Consider the following 19,854-nt stretch of genomic DNA (forward strand, 5'->3'; position numbering starts at 1 on the left):
GACACTGCTGTACAAAGAAAGCATTCAGCATCACAACTTCACTAAGTGGTGTAAAAAACAACAAAAACAACCCAAAAGGAAATCTCTTAAAAGGCAGAAACATGTGCTGTTTTAAGCCTCCAGATCTCTATGATGTTGGATTTCATACAGCCTGCTCCCATAGTATGGCGGAAAGATTTAATGCTTCTGGTCTAAAGCATTTTGGAAAATGGATGCCTAACCTGTAAAATGTATTTGCTAAGGCTTAACATGTATTCTTTGTGTTTTTCTGTTCACAACCCCTTCCCACCCAAGAAATCTTTACATGACCCCAAATATATAGGCATATAAAATAGGTAGAAAAATCAAACATTTACTGAAAATAAACCAGCATTTGCAAGGCTTGCTAAACAGGCTGATTTTCATGGATCACAGTTGAAGCATATTTGGCAGTGTCCACTGTAATCACTGCATGTTGTTGCTAACAGATTTGTGTACATGGATGGTGTTCAGAAACCTGTTGGTAAAATTTTCATGACCCCAACATTGACTTCAGGGGATCCTATTTAGAGTCGGGACCCACAATTTGAGAAGCAGTGATCTAAACAAAAGTCAGTGATCAGAACAAAAGTCAAAGACAACCATCACCAATAGCAACACAACTCTTAAGAGTCAGAAGCATGTGCTGTTTTGAGTCTCCAGATCTCCAAGATGTTGGATTTTGTAACACCTGTTCTCATGGTATGGCAAAAAGATAGCACACGTTTGGGCTCAAGCATTTGGGATAAGGGATGCTCAACGTGCAAATGTGCTATCTAAGATACAAAATAAAAGTCAATGATTAATATTGAAGGAACAGTTGAAAATATCAAATGGATGGCTGTGGTGTTATACACATGGGATGAAATGTTTGAACTGGGACACTGTTGGGCATTGAAAGCACAAAGCTAACACAACCACATTATGTAGTGCAAAAGCAACAGCAAAACCAACAACAGAAGCTGAAGCACATGATGATTGAAGTCTCTATATCTCCATGGTGATGGATTTTATACAGCCTATTCCATGGCAATATGGAATATGCAGCACTTCTGGTCCCAAGCACTTGGGGTAAGGGATGCTCAATCTGTGAAAAGGTGTTATCTGGAGAACAGAAAAAAGTTACAGATGAACACACAGGGAAGAGTCGAAGATTCCAGGTAAGCTGGGCCCCAACTACACTGACCATTTAAAGCAGTTTGAAGCTAGCTCCAAACTGTGGCAGGAAAACAACAAATTCCCATAAAAGTGTGCAAAGAAAGCCCGTAATGTACATCAGTGCTCTGTGGTTAGTGTAAGCCTCAAACTAGTTCCCAGATTCCCTATGTAATCATCTACACAGCAAAATCACTTTTTTCAATACCGGTTTGAAATGGCATTACAGGGTTAGTTAAATGTAGCCTTGGTCATCCATACAATGGAGGAGATTTCTACATGAGAGTGAAGAGTGATTTTAACACAGGTGGTGCCAAAACAGCAACAACAACCAAAATCAGAAGCATGCACTGTGTGAAACTTCTAGAGCCCCATGATATTGGATTTTATACAGCCTTCTCTCATGGTAGAAATATTGAACACTTTTGGTCCCAGGGATTTGTGATAAAGGATGCTCAATGTGTACATGTGTTAAAATCCAAAGTCACGGTAAAGAGAACACAAAGGGATATATTAAAGAGATGTTTTGAGTCTCCAGATCTTCAGGATACGCAGAGTGTGAATGTGTTATTTAAGATACAGAACAAAAGGAACAAAACTACACCAAGTGATGCAAAAACAACAATCAACAACAGATATTTTAAGATGCAGAAAGCTGTTTTGGGTCTCCAAATCTCCAGGATTTTCAACCTATAAATATGGTATCTAAGGAATAGTAAGGTATAGTGCAAAATTGGGTGAATAAACAGGAAATCCAACTACATCCAGTAGAGCAACAACAATAATAACCAGCAATTGTCTTATATTATATAATATAGTAAGTATATTATATAATATTAATAGTATAATATACTGGTAGTGTATTATATATTGTGCTATAATAATATAGTACAATGTAATATACAATAATTGTATATTACATGTAATATTACTAATATTGCAGAAAAGTGGTATGGTAAAATATAATAATATATAACACTAATATTGTGCTATGCTAATAATATAATACATGTTGTATACATATAATATCGATAATATTATTATACTGTAATACAATATAATACTAATAATACAATATAATAATATATAATAGTAATATTGTAATATAGTCATACTAATATGTTAAATATAATTGCTACTGATAATATATAATAATTTATAATGATATACTATTTATTATTTATTTGTATATTTTAAGTTGTAATGTTTTTGATTGTGAGCCGCTCTGAGTCTCTGTATGGAGAGATAAAGTGGGATATATTATCCTATATTTTAATGCCTTTTCTTCATTAGATCTTATCAAGTGGTAAGTGTGTCTGAAGTGTTATATTATGTATACAGTAGAGTCTCACTTATCTAAGCTAAACAGGCCGGCAGAAGCTTGGATAAGCGAATATGTTGGATAATAAGGAGGGATTAAGGAAAAACCTATTAAACATCAAATTAGGTTATGATTTTACAAATTAAGCACCCAAACATCATGTTATACAACAAATTAAGCTTAAGCACAAATTAAGCACCAAAGCACCAAAACATCAAAATACCATGATATATTGAAAAATGGCTTGGATAATCTAGAACCTTGGATAAGCGAGGCTTGGATAAGTGAGACTCTACTGTATTTAAGTTCTTAATTTTGGTTATTTTTGGATTGTCACTATAAGTTTATATTGATGTTGTCTTTATTGTTTTTGATTTAATTTGTTGTCTGTTGTTTTTCAAAACTGAATGTTTGCCACCTTTGTTGGAAACCGCCCTGAGTCCCCTTGGGGAGATAGGGTGGGTTACAAATAAAGTTGTTATTATTATTATTATTATTATTTTATAAATAAATAAATAAATATAGTAAATAAATAACATAAATAATAAATATATTCCAGTTCAAACAGATATTGTGGGATTTTCTGTCTTGATATTCTGGGATATATAGGGCTGTGTGGAAGGGGCCTAAGGTATAGTATAGGTACAGTACACCTTACTATACCTTTGATACCATATTTATAGGCTGAAAATCCTGGTATGGGATAGAAAGGTATAATACAACATTGGATGAATATACAGGGAACACAATTAAATCCATTAGAGTAACAACAACAACAACAACAACAATTACCAACAACTGATCTTCAATGAGGCAGAAAGCACATGCTACTTGAAGCTTCCAGGAGTGAATCTATCTACACTGGGGAATGAATGCAATTTGACACCACTGTTAATGGGGTGGTGGGAGTTGTGGTTCTGACAAGGTCTTCCGCCTTCTCTGCCAAAAGGGCTACGAAGTTAAGGCCAGGGCGTGGGGTGGGACTCGGCACCCGCTTCCCTCCCCTTTCCTTACCCAGAGAATGAGGCTGTCGCACAGCAGCTGGTCGCTTGGCTTGCCTTCCATGGCGGCGGCGGGGCTTCTCCCCTCGGCGGCGCCTCTGCCGCCCGCGCCGCGCTCTCCGCACAATGCACCAACCGCACTTACGCCCAGGACAATGCGCAGGTTACGTGGCGCCGCCCCCGCCGCCTCTAATGTGTCACCTTAACATTGACACCCGGCTCTCTCCCTCTCGCTTTACGTCCCAGCTCCCTTTCGGTGTTGGACGCCGGAACGAGCCAATCACGAGCTGGGGAAACCAGGCCGGCGGCGCCTATTCGGCCCTGTCACAGAGCGCCCCGTCCAATCAGGAAGGCGGCCGCGAGGGAGGTTTGTCGGGCAAATCAATGGGTAGGGGCGGGCACTACGACAAAGGGGCTTGGGGCGCCACCTGGAGGAAGCCTGCGGAATACATTGCCCTGAAGGCGATTTCTTTCTGACCCAGTTGCGATTGCACATTCACAAATGTAATTGTCACGTATCAAACGCAGTATAATAGGGTCTTCCGCCCTAATCGCCCATTTCTTCGTGATCTTTATCCTCTTCGCAGTCAGACACAAAGCAGTCCGCTCTTAAATATGCCTTATTAAGGTGTACCACTGAAATGTGTCTTAAGGTTGACCATTGAGATATGCTTTAAGATTGCACAAGGGGAGTTTACTAAAGTAGATACAGTAGAGTCTCACTTATCCAACATAAATGGCCGGCAGAATGTTGGATAATAAAGAGGGATTGAGGAAAAGCCTATTAAACATCAAATTAGGTTATGATTTTACAAATTACGCACCAAAACATCATGTTATACAACAAATTTGACAGAAAAAGCAGTTCAATACACAGTAATACTATGTAGTAATTACTGTATTTACGAATTTAGCACCAAAATATCACGATGTATTGAAAACATTGACTACAAAAATACGTTGGATAAGTGAGACTCTACTGTATAAGGGTAGATTTTTTTGGGATACTCAGCATTGCCCGGGTTATTTGAAAAAGTCAGTTTTTTAATTGTACACAATGCACAAGGTTGTGGGTGAACTGCAACTCCCATTATGCCAGGTTAATCCTGAGAACCTCCATCAGTCTTAAAATTTGTTATGTTGGGTAAGTTTGATCTGGATGCATCATTGGTGGGGTTCAGTGTAGGGTAAACTACAACTCCCACTATGGTGAGCCAGTCCCCTCAAACCCCTCCAGTAGGTTGAGTTAGTCATGGGGGTTCTGTCTGCCAAGTTTGGACAAGGTCCATCATTGGTGGAGGTCACAGTTTCTCTGTGGGTGAACTACAACTCCCAGAAAGGAAGGTCAGTTCCCCCCCCCCCAAAAAAAAAAAAAAACCCTCCAGGAATCAAATGTCAGCATATCAGGTCTGTGTGCCAAGTTTGGTCCAGATCCATTGGGCGTTTGGGTTCATAGTGCTCCCTGGATGTAGGTGAATTACAACTCCCCCAAATCAAGGTGAATTTCCCCCAAAGACCTCCAGTATTTTTTGCTGGTCATGGGAGCTCTGTGTGCCAAGTTTGGTCCAATTCCATCTTCGGTGGAGTTCAGAGTGCTCACTGATTGCAACTGAACTATACATTCCAGTACCTACAACTCCTATAAATCATGGTGCATTCTCCCCAAACCTCTAGTATGTTCAGTTGCTGATCAATTCCTATGTTTGCTGTGTGCCATAGAGAAGAGTAGGGAAGGGTTAAGGGAGAGGCAGTGGGCAGGGTCATGCAAATTCCACACCAATGGAGAGAGAAAGGAATTCTGGGATATCTGTAGTAAAGGAAACAGAAAATCTAGGATGAAATTGTCCCTGAATGAAAGCCTTCACTTGGATGGTGGACAGTATTGTGTTTGTGGAGGACATTGTCAGGACTCTTGGACATGTTCATGGCGTTCACTATAACCTGCAATGTAATTAGTGGACACCCAGCCACATACACACATACATATTTTCACTTTTGTTATTTGTATAGATAGATGGGACTCACCATGAGTAGTGTTGGAAGTCGTGGGTGGTAGGTTCACGAGTTGGGGGGGGGGGGTAGGAAAGGAATAATTGGATAGAATATTGCCATATATTAGTTTGGGGAAACAACATTCTTGCATTAGATATATTTGTTTCTCTATAGATGTTTCTCCTTTTTATATTTTGTACCCCAAATACAATTTATTAATTTTTAAAGAAAGATTGTACACTGAAACATGCCTTACAATATTGTTTAAGAAGCTCCTCCACCTTAATAGTTCCTTTCTTCTTATTATCTTCTTAGTAGCTTACCCCTTAGCATTCAGACACAAAGCACTGCACATTGAGATATGCCTTAAGACTGCACACTGAAATATGCCTTACATGGTTGTTTCTGTGTGCCTTCAAGTTGCTTCTGACTTATAGCAACTCTAAGGTGACTCTATTACAGGGATTTCTTGGCAAAATTTGTTCAGAAGGAGTTTTCCCTTTGTCTTCTTTTGAAGCGGAGAGACAGCGGTGCAACATCGCTGCCTTGCAGCGTTTTAATTTTTGTATACTTTTTATCATGTTTTAATTGTTTTGTTTTATAGTATATTTGTTGCTGGCCCTCGTGGCAAAATGTAAGCCACTCTGAGTCCCCTCGGGGAGAAGGGCGGGGTATAAATGCGTGTAATAAATAAATAAAACTTGCCCAAGGTAGCCCCGTTGGTTTCCACAGCTGAATGAGCATTTGAATAATCTTCAGAGTCATAGGCCAGTGCTCAAACCCTTGGCCATTTACTATTTCTGGTTTTAAAACATATGAAAACTAAAGTACGAAGTGCGTATCACTATACAGTTGGCCCCTAGTATCCACTGGGCTTTGATTCCAGGACCCTTATGAACAACAAACTCCACAAGTGTTGAAGACCCTGTATATGCAATGGTGTAGTACAATGGCGTCCCTTATATAAAATGGCCAAATCAAAGTTTGCTTTTTGGATTTTTTAAAATTTCAAGCCATGGATGGTTGAATCCGTGGATGCAGAATCCGTTGACATGGAGGATACGAACAGCAAACCTGAGACTGAGGGGAGACTTTTAAACCTGAGACTTTTAAGGAGAGGAGAAAACTTTTAAGTATTTACCTGGAAGGTGGTTGTTTATTACCAAATATAATGGTAATGTTATCTTTGTGATGGAAGATACTGTAGTTTAATACTAAGACCAAATGATAAAACACAAACAAGTCAGCCAACTTTCAGGTTTATCTGCACTCCATCAGGTTGAATGTTGGCATCATCAAAACATTTACAGTAGAGTCTCACTTATCCAAACTAAACGGGCCAGCAGAAGCTTGGATAAGCGAATATCTTTGATAATAAGGAGGTGTACAGATGTGTCTGACAGGGATGGAATCTTTTTTTGATCCCACCACACAGTTACCACCAATTATAAAGATGTCTTGATGATGGTTTTAATTATATTATTATATAGTTAACTATCTTCGCTGCCACCAAATGGAGGAGATGTCAGGCAGATGGCCCTTATTATTTTTAAGATTTCTCTGTTTACTTCAGAAGGTGACGTTGCTTAACTTAGAATATGAGTGTGACAGAGACTTAGATGGTTTGAAGAACAAAACAAGTTTATTTCGTGTACAGAGCTTAGTGGTTTCTATAACTTCTTAAAGGCACTTAGATTAACGGTTACAATTAGATATGAGGTGTTACAACTTTCAAAATACTTCCGTTACTCAAGACTAAACTAAAACCTGATCCTCTTGGATCCACTGGGATTAACTTTCCCTAATCCACAGCCTCTATAAATAACCCTAAACAAGTCACCTAACTTGCTTAGTCTGGCCTACTAGAGGTCTGCCTCCCTGGTTTCCTTATCTGAAACCAGTCTGTTCCCTGTGACTAGAAATCACAGACTGAGATTTAAACTTCCCTGGTCTCCTTAAACTAGGAACCAGTCCTTTCCCTGTGACTGGAAATCACAGACTCCCTAAAATAAGTCACCTTATTTTAGAATTGACTCAAATTCCCTCATTTGAGCCACCCTGATCCTCCACTTGAGAATCAGTCCTCACTGTAATTTCACCATTACAGACTCTCACAGACTGACTGGGTTTTAAAATGTTCCCTCCTTTTTTCCTTCAAACAGTGGTTGGCTCCGCCCCCGTTGTCATGGTAACCTGTCTCACCATGCTGAGCTGGTTACCTTCTGGTATTATCAGCTCCAATACTTACCATTTTAAACTTAACCAAACCTGACTGTTTAAACAAAATCAAATAAACATGTCATCTATAAATCAAAATAAAATCACACACTTCTTTACAGGAAGGATTAAGGAAAAGCCTATATAACATCAAATTAGGTTATGATTTTACAAATTAAGCACCAAAACATCATGTTTTACAACAAATTTGACAGAAAAAGTAGTTCAATACACAGTAATGCTATGTTGTAATTACTGTATTTATGAATTTAGCACCAAAATATCACAATATATTGAAAACATTGACTACAAAAATGGCTTGGATAATCCAGAAATTTGGATAAGTGAAGCTTGGATAAGTGAGACTCTACTGTACTAACTTTAAATCAAAACAGGCAAATAGTCTTGCCGGCCTCTTTTGGTTCAGTTCCTTAGTCATTTTTTATACCCGTTCCACACATTATCTGCTTTGAACTGGAATATATGGCAGTGTGAACTCAGATAACCCAGTTAAACACAGATATTGTGGGATTTTCTGCCTTGATATTCTGGGATATCAGGCTGTGTGGAAGGACCCTTCATTTTACAATATTTGTTCCTGGTCAGGAATCAGGTTGTATTTTGTTTTATATTGTCATTCATCCATATCTATGGCTTCTGCAACCATGTATTCAACCATCCACATCTTGAAAATATCCCCCACCCCACAAAAAACAACCCAAAAAACAAACCTTGATTTTTCCCTTTTATATACGGGGCACAATTTTGCTTTGCCATTGCTTATAATGGGATTTAAACATCCAATAATTCTGGTATCCACAGGGGATCCTTGAACAGATACTGAGGGCACAAGGTATATGTTGACTGGGAAATAAATCCCATTAAAGGAGCTTATTACCAGGTAAGTGTGTTCATAAAAGTGCATTTGTTGTTCTCTACTTTTAACTACAGCCACATAACACTCTCAGCCTCTGTTACCAATGAGCTCAGCCACTCACGGAAAGTTCATCTCAGTTAATTTCCCTACAGCAACACAAGTATCTCACTGTCTTATCATATTCAACTACTGATTTCCTACAATCACATTCATTTGGGATGGCTGATCTGGGACAGCTTAGGTATGATTTTTAGCCGTATACTGACAACTTCAATTGATTTCAGTATGAGCTGTGTACACAGTCTAGTCTCTAAAAACTAGGTCATGTGGCTGAAACAAGATAACTAAAGAATTGAGAGAGATCTCTGAGAGATGTTTCAGCTGAAAAATTTGAATGTCACAGAAGTATTATTGGTCTTAATAGAAAAAGTGAACACAGTAGAGCAGGCTGGAAGTGGAAGTGAACCCTGACAATACTGGAGTTCTGTCTTTGTAAGAGTGGGCAATTTATGACCCTCCTCCTGTTGTTGAACTACATTAAATGAGTCTGCATTGTATGGCAGTGTAGATAGCGCCTCTAGCATTGGCTCTGCTGACTAAAATAATGCAATTTATAGTCCAACAACACAAGAAACATCACCACCAATCCAGCACATGCACAAGTTTTTCAGCATCATATCATAACTTGCGACAGAGGAATACCTTGCTGAATATTAAAAACAAATTAACTTATTAACCTTCAATTATGTTGTTTCTAGTATTGATTTCTGTCAACCTAGCAGTTCGAAAACATGCAAATGTGAGTAGTAGATCAATAGGTACCATTCCAGCAGGAAGGTAACGGCGCTCCATGCAGTCATGCCAGCCACATGACCTTTAGGTGTCTACAAACAACACTGGCTCTTCGGCTTAGAAATGGAGATGAGCACCAACCTCCAAAGTCAGACACCTCTAGACTTAATGTCAGGGGAAAACCTTTACCGATACCTTTACCTAGTACTGATCAAAATGTTAAACAGATAAAATCTGATATCACTACTGATGAAGGACTGAAGAATAATTTTGTATTACATTCAAAAATAAAGATCAGCATAGCATGACAAAACAATGCTTTTCTTTTATATTCAAGCTGTTTATTTTCAGTCAGAATTGTGCTTGTAGCATGTAATTAGTAGGCTTGCTCAAATAATTCGATTTCCCCGTTACCCGTTATTAATTCGTTACTTTCGTTTGTTTTGAAGCAATATACGACCTTGATTGTCCACACGTCTGGATATCGCGGTTTCGAATCGCGAGAGGCCGTTTTTCGTTATGTCGTCGTTTTTTTCGTTAGGAAAAAAAAGCTTTTGCAAATCACCCAAACTCCCACCATTCAGGCCCTTTCCTTTTGCCCCTCAGCAAAAGGGACGTCACGGGCTCAGCCAATGGGAGGGGGCGAGGGGGAAGGAGGCCGAGGAGGAGGAGGAAGACGGAGGGGGGAAATGGCCGCCGCCGCCTCGCCTCAGCTCAGGCCTGATACTCAGAGGTTTTGACGTCTGTGCGAAGCTAGGCAAGTGGGGTTTATATATCTGTGGAAGGTCCAGGGTGGGAGAAAGAACTCTTGTCTGTGGGAGGCAAGTGTGAATGTTGCAATTGGTCACCTTGATTAGCATTGAATAGCCTTGCAGCTTCAAAGCCTGGCTGCTTCCTACCTGGGGGAATCCTTTGTTGGGAGGTATTAGCTGGCCCTGATTGTTTCCTGTCTGGAATTCCCATTTTCTGGGTGTTGTTCTTTTACTGTCCTGATTTTAGCTTTTCTGTAGCTAAAAATGCATATAAAATTGATTCTATAGGGAGGATAAATGATTGGATTTCAACTCCTACAGCTTAGCTTTCTCTGCCAATAATGGTACCATATCAAACTAAACCTCCCAAGATTCTGTAGCAGTGAGCCATCTTGGATATTGTAAGGGATTTTTTATTATTATTATTATTATTATTATTATTATTATTATTATTAGACCTTGCTCCCAGGAAGGTGCCTTCGCTGTGGCTCCCAACTTATCTATCTACCTTTCCACATATTCTCCACATTGTGTGTATGTGTATGTATATTATATATACATGAGCCCCGATGGCGAAGTGTGTTAAAGCACTGAGCTGCTGAACTTGCAGACCGAAAGGTCCCAGGTTCAAATCCCGGGAGCAGAGTGAGTGCCCGCTGTTAGCTCCAGCTTCTGCCAACCTAGCAGCTTGAAAACATGCCAATGTGAGTAGATCAATAGATACCGCTCTGGCGGGAAGGTAATGGCACTCCATGTAGTCATGCCGGCCACATGACCTTGGAGGTGTCTATGGACAACACTGGCTCTTGGGCTTAGAAATGGAGATGAGCACCAACCCCCAGAGTCAGACATGACTGAACTTAACGTCAAGGGATACCTTTACCTTTACCTATATACACACACACACAAACACACACACACATATGCAGGGACTATATATATATATATATATATATATATATATATATATATATATATATACACAGTATATATCACACACACACCAATTTAACAAAGTTTCAGCCACAAAAACAAAGTTTCTGAAGTAGAACAATGACTTTCACAGTAAAGACAACCCAATTTAACAGGAAATAAGACTTTCAAACCAGGAACAGATTTCTGCAATTATTAAAAAATGGTTTATTATAAAAGCTATGAAAATTCGCCAAAAATCAGAGGATAAGGGAAACGTTCCAAATTTTGGTGAGCTATCAGTGTTAAATGTGTTCTACCACTGTACCAAGTTTGAAGAAGATCACTCAAAAAATGAGGGTGGGAGAGTCCTGTAAAGTCCTCTCCCTCTGTGCTGTTTTTGGGAATTGCGCATGCGCGTCCGCCATTAACGAATTAATTTTGAAGATAACGAATTTTCGTTAATTTCAAATTTTTTGGGGGGCAAAATTCAGAAATACCTTCAGAAACTAAACGCTGCCCCCCTCTAGTTTTGAAACGAGTTTAGAATCAAATTTTTCGTGGATCGATCAAGCCTAGTAATTAGCCTGAGTCCTGGTTAATGGCTTTAAGTACCTCATAAGGCCAAAAAAAAAAAAAAAGCTCAGCAGGTAAGCAACAATTTCAGGGAGGTAGGATTAGAAAGAATTAGAGTTAGACATGAGGTGAGTGTATGGTTTAAAAAAAAGCCAAGGTAAAGAGGGAGACATCTGGTAAGTTTGGAATTCAGAGTAAGGAGCAGAAGCACAATCAATATAAAAGATGTAAAACTGACATCAATAGGAAACAAGACAGATACAGGCTGGAGTTGTTCTCAGCAGCTGTCTACTTAAGCAGATTTACTGATGTTGAATTACTGTTGGGGGATCCTCTGTCTCACCAAAGGAGTTCACCTCAGCTGGGTCTCTAAATGTGCCTTGGGATTGAAGGCATTTTTATTTCAGAGTCAGATTTGGCCCCTTGATTTTGTAGGATAAATTAGTTGTCTTTGGAGAATCCAAGATTCACTTGGTTCTGTGATGAATATAGAAGGAGTTTATGAGCTGGGATTTCACGTTCTGCCTCTGATGCCAAATCTTCCAACTGGCACCTGCCTCTTATCCTCTGAAGAAGATCCCTCCAGGTAGAGTTTGACAGCTTAGTCACTTCTGGGAATGCTGAAATATTGCTGCAACAAGAGTTGAGATAGCCATGTAGCCTACTTTAAAGAGACTATTCATCTCTTTGAAGACTATTATTCTATTAAAAAGAAATGTGGACTGAACAGCCCTTCATATAGAAATGGAGAACCCTAACAAGGGGGAGCAGAGGTACTGAAGTTGCCCGTCAAATTCATATCTGAGTAGTAGATAGCTTCAGGAATACAGGTAATGTCTTATATTTCTATTTAAATGATAGCAATTGCTTCCTATCTATATCTATATCTATATCTATTAATATGAGAAAAATGTATATATGCAAATTGTGTTCACCATTTGTTATTTTCTTTGCCAGGTTTTCAAATCTAAGTATGTCTCTGAATACAGATCAAGAATTGCTGGTTTGAATGATTTATTTCACAATTTTGTAAAGGGGGGATTATATGATTTTCACCACTGCAGTCTAGAAGGGATATGAGAGAAGCCTCCCAGTAGGATGGTAACACATCTGGGCATCTCCTGGGCAACATCTCTGTAGACAGACAATTCTCTCACACCAGAAGTGGCTTGCAGTATGTTCTCAAGTCACTTCTGACATTATTTTTTAAAAAGTCTAGAAGGTGGGCAATCTGGATATTGCTTTATCCTTTAACAAAAGTTTTAATTTTGCATGAGTATTCTGATAATAAATATGGCAAACATGAGTTTCAAACAGCATTATATGGCAATGTAGATGGGACCTAGGAAGCTACTTCTGAGTCTTTTTTATACAGTATAACACCAAGGTGTGATAATACTACTGAAAGATGGTGGTTCTGAGTATGGCTAGATATGACATTACACACATGACTTGGAGATGTGTGAGTCTAAAACCGTAAGCAAGCAGCAGTCACGGGGAGATCTAAGCAGGATCAGAGCTGGATTAGGACTAACCCTTTCCATCTGTGCTGCTGTTCTATTGAAAATTGCTCTTCTGGAGTTTTTTTGTTTTGTTTGTTTGTTTGTTTGTTTGTTTGTTTGTTTTGAGCTCAGGGATGAAAGTTCCCTTTGGCACACCAAAAGTTTTTTTCATTTTGATACAGCAGCGATACAGTTCACAGCTAATGCTAAAATGTAGCAGCTAATTACACATAAGGAGTAATGTTGATTTAGTCACATATGGTACCAAATAAAGCAGTTTTACAACCATAATCTATGTATACTTACTGATATAAATCAGTAGTTCCACTGAATTCCATGGGATTCCAAGTACAGCGTTTGGAAACAATGTGTTAGCCTTGTTTACATCATTTGTTTTTACAGGGAGGAACCAAAGTAAGTAATTTTCTCCTGTAATTGTGTCTTTTTAAAAAGGGGGAAGTTTTGAAAAATGGGGGTGGGTGGGTCTTTGTCCAAATTCATCTTTTCCCCCTGCCTTCCAACATGGTCCTGTAGAGGGTAGAGGCAACGAAAGAGTGTTGATTTCTCTGTTCCGACTGTGAAAATTGTTTGTTCTCCCAGACATGCTCAAACTAGCCCAATAATCCCCTTCACACTAAATGTGAAAGTATTTTCTTCTCAGCAGATTCCCTTGTAGGGGAGAGTAGACTTTTTGTTATTGTTGCTGATCTGCTAACTCAGGCAGAGACCACCCAGGAATACAGTCTGAATACAGGGTTCATACACACACACACACACACTATGACCCAGATCACACACCCATGGTTCTCCCACAAGTAAAAGATTTATGCCTCTAAAAAGACTGTCAGTCTACAAGGGAGGTTATTGTCCTTGCTAATTCGATTGACATAGGGTGTGAAGAACTAAGACAAGGGAGGTAAAGTTAGAGCTTTTAAAGGAGTCGGCAACAAAATGTGCCACTAGGAGGCGTTAATGCCAATCAAACTTATGCATTTCTGTCAATTCTGGGTTTTTTTTCCTAAAAAGTAATAATTAACCTAAAGAATTATATTTTTCACAAACATGTTTTTTTAACTAAAGTTTTATTACATTTTACCTATAGGCAGATATTTATATCGGCACGCTCTGATTTCTTCCACTATATCCTTTTAAAAATAGGAAGTCCAGAGGAATTACGTATATCAAATTAATTTGTATATAGTGTTTGAAAAACTTTGGATTCCCACAGTGTTTCTCAGTGGGGCTTTTATCTTACTGCGATTCTGTTTCAAAGGCAGAATCTTGTCTGAGTCCTGACATTGATGTCTTTTATTTAGAACTCTGACATACTTATGTACCACTTCTTCCATCTTTTTTCTTACTAGAAGAAACTAATTTCAGGATAAAAATAAAATAACTGTTACTAGAACCAGGAGCAATCTATCAAAAGGTACCCTAACTATCTTTCTAAAGTTCTGCTTGGGGGAAAAAAAATCTCAGGACTGGCCATTATTTCATTATCTGTAGCAGAGGAATAATAATGACTTATTTTGCAATTGGAGAAATAATGCAATATATTAATTTTTTAACTGATGAAATCAGTCCTTTCCTTTGATATAGAAAGACCAAGTCCCAGTAATGTGATTCGTTGTTTTTGTTATGCGACTTCAAGTTGACGCTAACATACGATGATCCTAACTTAGGATTTTCTTAGCAAGATTTATTGAAAGGTTTGTCACTGCCTCTGAGATTGAAGAGTGTGACTTGCCCAAGGTTAATTCCAATGGCTGAATGTGCATTCAAGCCCTGGACTCCCAATGTTCTTATCCGCCACACCAACCACTTTAATTTGTACTAAACAGAACAAGTAGTTCATAGGGAGGGTGTAAATCTCTGGGTTCTCTTTGGTTCTCAGCAAACTCCCCAGCCCCTTTCCTTTTCTTAAACAAAAACATGAGGTAAATATTGCTGTATGGCTAGAAAGTAGATTATACACCTACCTTGCAGACTACCATGCCTTCTGTTCCAAAAGAGTGTCAGTTTCCATGCCGCAAGGGGAGGCACCATCTGTTCAGTCTTTCTTTGGCTTCTGGTTATTGAGACTCTTCTATAGGAAAGAACTTTGGTGAGCAGATGAACTGAACTGCTGTGGCTGAACTCTTTTCACCCCTCCACATGGATGTATCTGGTGAAAACAGACAAGTCACCACAGGTAGCTGTATAATTACTGTTTGTATATTATCACCACATTACATAGGCAAGATCAATTGTTTCACTTTTCCCTTTCTTTCATCGCAAAGTTGATGCAATTTGACATTTTCTTCCATGAAAGGTCAGCAAGTAAGAAGAGGTTAAATATGGCTGGGAAATAGAATATGAGAACAAGACTGGAAAGACCCAGGTTCAAATTGCCACCTGGCCATAAAGCCCCCTTGGGCTACTTCATTTATCCCATATAGGAGGTGGTAAAGACAACGCAGGAGAGTGTGTGGTACAAGTTGACTTTTATTACTCCTGACTTCTATTAACACATGAATACAGGGCAGCAGAATATACTGCAATACTTTCTGGATCTGATCCATTAAAACCTGTCCAAAAGGTGGTGGAAGAGAGAACTGGAATTAGCTTGGGAAAAGACAGAGAGCACAGTTTCTTGGCTACTGTCATTGGTAGAAATTCTCTGCATGTGACACATTTCATGTGATAATCAAATGGCAGATACTTTTGTGCCAATACAGATTATAAATACCTTGACCCACATTGACGTTTAGGGGGAAGGGAACGTTTGGCAGTATTCAGGGCTAATCATGAGATGTCTTGTTTCCATTTATAGACATTATTTAATCTCTCATATTTCTCTTATATTTCAAGAGAAAGAGTTCTTCAAAATTATTTTTATTCAGACAAATTAATACAAAACCTACATGCCAATGTACAAATAAAAAAGCAAAGTAACTAACAAAAACAAAGTTAAAAATACTTTTTCTAGAATAAAAGAAAACATATTACCACTACATTCTAAACATCAGAAAACATTAACTATAAATGCTCTACATTATCTAATTGAAGAGCTTTACATTATCTGTTGGATGGTTATATTCTCTCAATTAAATGAAAAAGAACCATTAATATATCCTTTCCCCACATGATAACACTCTTCTAGTCCAAAAATCCAATGATGGAGGCTTGACCCCATCTTTGCAGGAGGAACACAATAAATGGGCCCCAGTCTTTCTTAAAGTTAGTAAGAGAGCTCTCCTTCTCTCCTTAATCAGCACTGTAAGTTTATCCATTTCTTCAAGTTTACCTATTTTTATAAACAAACTGTCTTGAGTCAGATTCATTGAATCTTTCCATCTTTGAGCTTAGATAATTCTGGCTGCCTTTGTCATATATAACAATAATCTTCCACATTTTTTAAGACAAAATGTATTTTTAACTACGTTATTTGAAACCATGGGCTTTGATAGTGTATTGATACCTGCTAACTTGTTGTCAGCAAAATTCTAAACAATTCTAATGAGAGATTTCCCTCATTAATGTAGGAATAACCTATCAATTCTCTTCTTTATTATTTTGACTTATTTTATTTTATTTTAAATCTGTAAGGTTTTATACCCATCCAACAAACCCTAGCTGTTATTAGGTGTTTGGTTTGCCTTCTAAGTGAGATTGGTTTTTTATAAATAATCTCTCTTGAGGCTTGTCTACATCTACCACAAAATTAGGGGTCAGTCTGGAGTAGCATGAATTGTTTTAATTATATGCATACTTTTTAATACACTTTCTTGTTTAATTATTTTTAACTTTTGTAAAATATAAACTCTGGCCTGTTTTAAATATTTGCAAACTACTTTCAGACCTTTGTTGCCCCCAAAAGCATTGTATTTATCAATTTGGGCCCAAATACTCTAAAGGTATAAAAGAACCACCCGTGGTGCAGCAGGTTAAACCACTAAGCTGCTGAACTTGCTGACGGAAAGGTCGGCGGTTTGTATCCGAGGAGCGGGGTGAGCTCCCGTTGTTAGCCCCAGCTTCTGCCAACCTAGCACTTCAAAAAATGTAAATGTGCGTAGATCAATATGTACCGCCTTGGCGGGAAGGTAACGGTGCTCTATGACCTTGGAGGTATCTACAGACAACGCCTGCTCTTCATCTTAGAAATGGAGATGTGCCCCAACCCCTAGAGTCAGACAGAACTAGTCTTAATGTCAGGGGAAAACCTTTACCTTTACCTTTACCATTTACTCTAAAGGTACCAGATCCCATTTGATCTTGGAAGCTAACCAGGTCAGTACTTAGACAGGAGACCACCAAGAAATACCAGGTACTGTAGCCTATAATCTGGAGGATAAATCTGACAAAATTACTTTTGACTGTTCCTTGCATATGAACACCCTATGAAATAAATAAGACTGCTATACCTTGAAAATGACTTGAATACACACAAATTAATAAATTAAAAATTATTAAGTAATCCCTTTATTCCTCTCGTTAATTCTTTATTTTCTTCTTCTTTTTTGAATTGGTGACTTTACTGCTTGGCAGATTATGGAAGTTGAAATCCAAAAGTGGAATTTCTCAAGCTTTGTTCAATAGTATTATGATTTTACTCTCTTCTTTCTGTAGCATCTCTGTCTGATTCTTTTGCCCTGGCAACTTTTATCTCTGCTTTCTGTTATAGATTTTCAAATATTTTCTTTTCACTTCATTTCTATTTTGGTACCTCATTTCTATTTTTAAACAATAGACCAAGGCCAGAGTGAAATAGAACAGGTTAAATATTAGCTGTAGAGCAGATTAGATTTCGCAGAATTGCCCATCAGTGTTTAACATTTCAGAGCTTTCCTTTCCACTAGTTTTGTATTTTAGTAGATATCCACCTGATTATCACTCTGCTGAAGTTATTGCTATTTTCTCCCTTCTGAACACAACTGCACTGCTTTGTTAGAAAGCTCCAAGGGCATGGCTGGGGAGGGGAGCTGCAAATGACATTGAGAAGGAAATATTGAGGTCCATTCAAATAGTTTTATGTGGAACATTGGCTTTCACCAATATGTGTCTTGTCATAGTTCCCTTTCATTATGGCTTCTCGTCATAAATGGACAGTGCTCCCCCCCCCCCCCCCCAAATTATTTCTAGAATACGTCACTAGCATGGCTATGGAGCCGTATTCTACTTTTTCAGCCATGGAGCCCTTTTTGAAGCAAATGTTTCACATGGAGCCCCAAGTAATGTTTATACATTATATTATATATTATATAATGCATATATATCAGATGTGACCAACATAAACTTAACTGTATATCAGTGGAAGACCCCAGAGGTCATCCAATCCAAGCACCTTCTGCCATGCAGGAAAAACACAATCAAACCACCCCCAACCAATGGCCATCCAGCCTTTGTAGTAATAATAATAATAATAATAATAATAATAATAATAATAATAATACAATAAAAACACCAGAGGCCATCCAGTCCAATTCCTTTCTCCCATGCAGGAAAAGCACAATCAAAACACCCCACAAACATTGGGAGGGAAATAAGATTTTGGAAGCAAGCAAAGCGATGGAGAAAGGCTCTGGGAGGCGAAGAAAGTGAGGAAAAAGGCTTTTGGCAGCGAGGGAAGCAAGCAAAAAAGCATTTGGGGGCAAGGAGGCAGAGGGAGGAGGAGGAGCAGGAGCAGGAAAGAGACAGGAAAGCTTGGAAGGGGAGAAGGAGGAGGGATGAAGAGGAAGGAGAGTTATTTTTGCGCAACATCCTCATTTTACACACATATCCATAGCTCCATCTATGATTGCAGTCTAGAAAGTGTCCTTCCAGGTTCTGGAAGTAATGCTAGTGAGTCAAAATGGTATATGAAATAGGGACATTAGCACGAGTTTGGAGAATTACATCTGCATTGGCCAAAAGTGGCCAATGGCTATGTGAAGAGAAGCCAATATTTGTGTCCTGTATCTAGAGTAGGCCACGGTACTCCCAAATCAGTCCAAAGTGAATTAGATACATACATTAAATGTATAACCATTAATGGGCTTATTTTAATGCTTTATATACTTGTAAACCAAAAGTCAATGTACAATGTCATATCAGTCTGCTTTTTTGAATTTCCCAGTAGAGAATTAGCCTAAAGAAAAAGGTGGGGCAACATTGTGTTTCTTGAATTTAATGAAATGATTAAATACCACACAAAGATCTAGAACTGTAATGAGCATTTAACATCATTATGTGTTCAGCATCATCCATGAACGCAAATAGATGAACATCATATTCATGTATAAGTCTACAAATTTTAGTCAAAAAATCAACCCAAAACATGTGTCCTCATATCTATGTGTCAGTGGGAACAAATAGGGCTGCATTTGATATCTGAGAGGCTTACTGTTCTTAGCCCCCTTCCTTTAGTTGAATACTAGTCTGCTGGGAAATGCAAGTAAGGCAGAAGAATGTGTTAGTTCACATGGGAAGGCTCCTTGACATTTACAGAACAACTACAAAACAACTATGGTTCATTGATGGTAGCATGATCTAAGTACATATGTCATTTTTGTTCCTAGTACGAACAGTCTCTGTAACAGCTGGTTTGGTACACGTTGTTTTTTCTTCTTCCATTACCAGCTCTTGTTTTGCTCTTGCATAGGAAGTAGGTTAATAGCCACTCTAAAAGCTAAGATTTAGTGCTCTTACAGAACACTATTAATTCTGCTTATGTATACAAAAAACAGAGTTCTTCATTTACAGTTCCCAGAATGAAACTAGA

At 38.5% G+C, this 19,854-nt stretch overlaps 1 protein-coding gene and 1 long non-coding RNA gene across 4 annotated transcripts in view; both read right to left on the reverse strand.

Annotated features, from left to right (window-relative positions):
• Positions 1-3,737, reverse strand: part of hook1 (hook microtubule tethering protein 1) — a 51,305-nt gene extending 47,568 nt beyond the window's left edge. The window contains exon 1 of one of the 3 annotated variants that reach the window (XR_010005399.1): positions 3,509-3,737. Coding sequence is in view for 2 of the 3 variants with exons in the window: in XM_062978258.1 (XP_062834328.1) it covers positions 3,509-3,559 (51 nt within the window). In the remaining variant the exon portion in view is untranslated. The remainder of the gene's footprint in view (positions 1-3,508) is intronic. The other 2 variants (XM_062978258.1, XM_003220144.4) reach the window with 2 other exon arrangements.
• A 9,478-nt stretch (positions 3,738-13,215) lies between these two features.
• LOC134298361 (uncharacterized) lies at positions 13,216-17,038 on the reverse strand. The gene is made up of 2 exons (XR_010005400.1): positions 15,095-17,038; positions 13,216-13,643 (listed from the first exon to the last, which is right to left on the reverse strand). It is a non-coding gene; the product is annotated as an uncharacterized LOC134298361 (long non-coding RNA).
• Positions 17,039-19,854: the final 2,816 nt, after the last annotated feature.

This window comes from Anolis carolinensis, chromosome 4 (assembly GCF_035594765.1).
Source record: "Anolis carolinensis isolate JA03-04 chromosome 4, rAnoCar3.1.pri, whole genome shotgun sequence".
Lineage (NCBI taxonomy): Eukaryota > Metazoa > Chordata > Lepidosauria > Squamata > Dactyloidae > Anolis > Anolis carolinensis.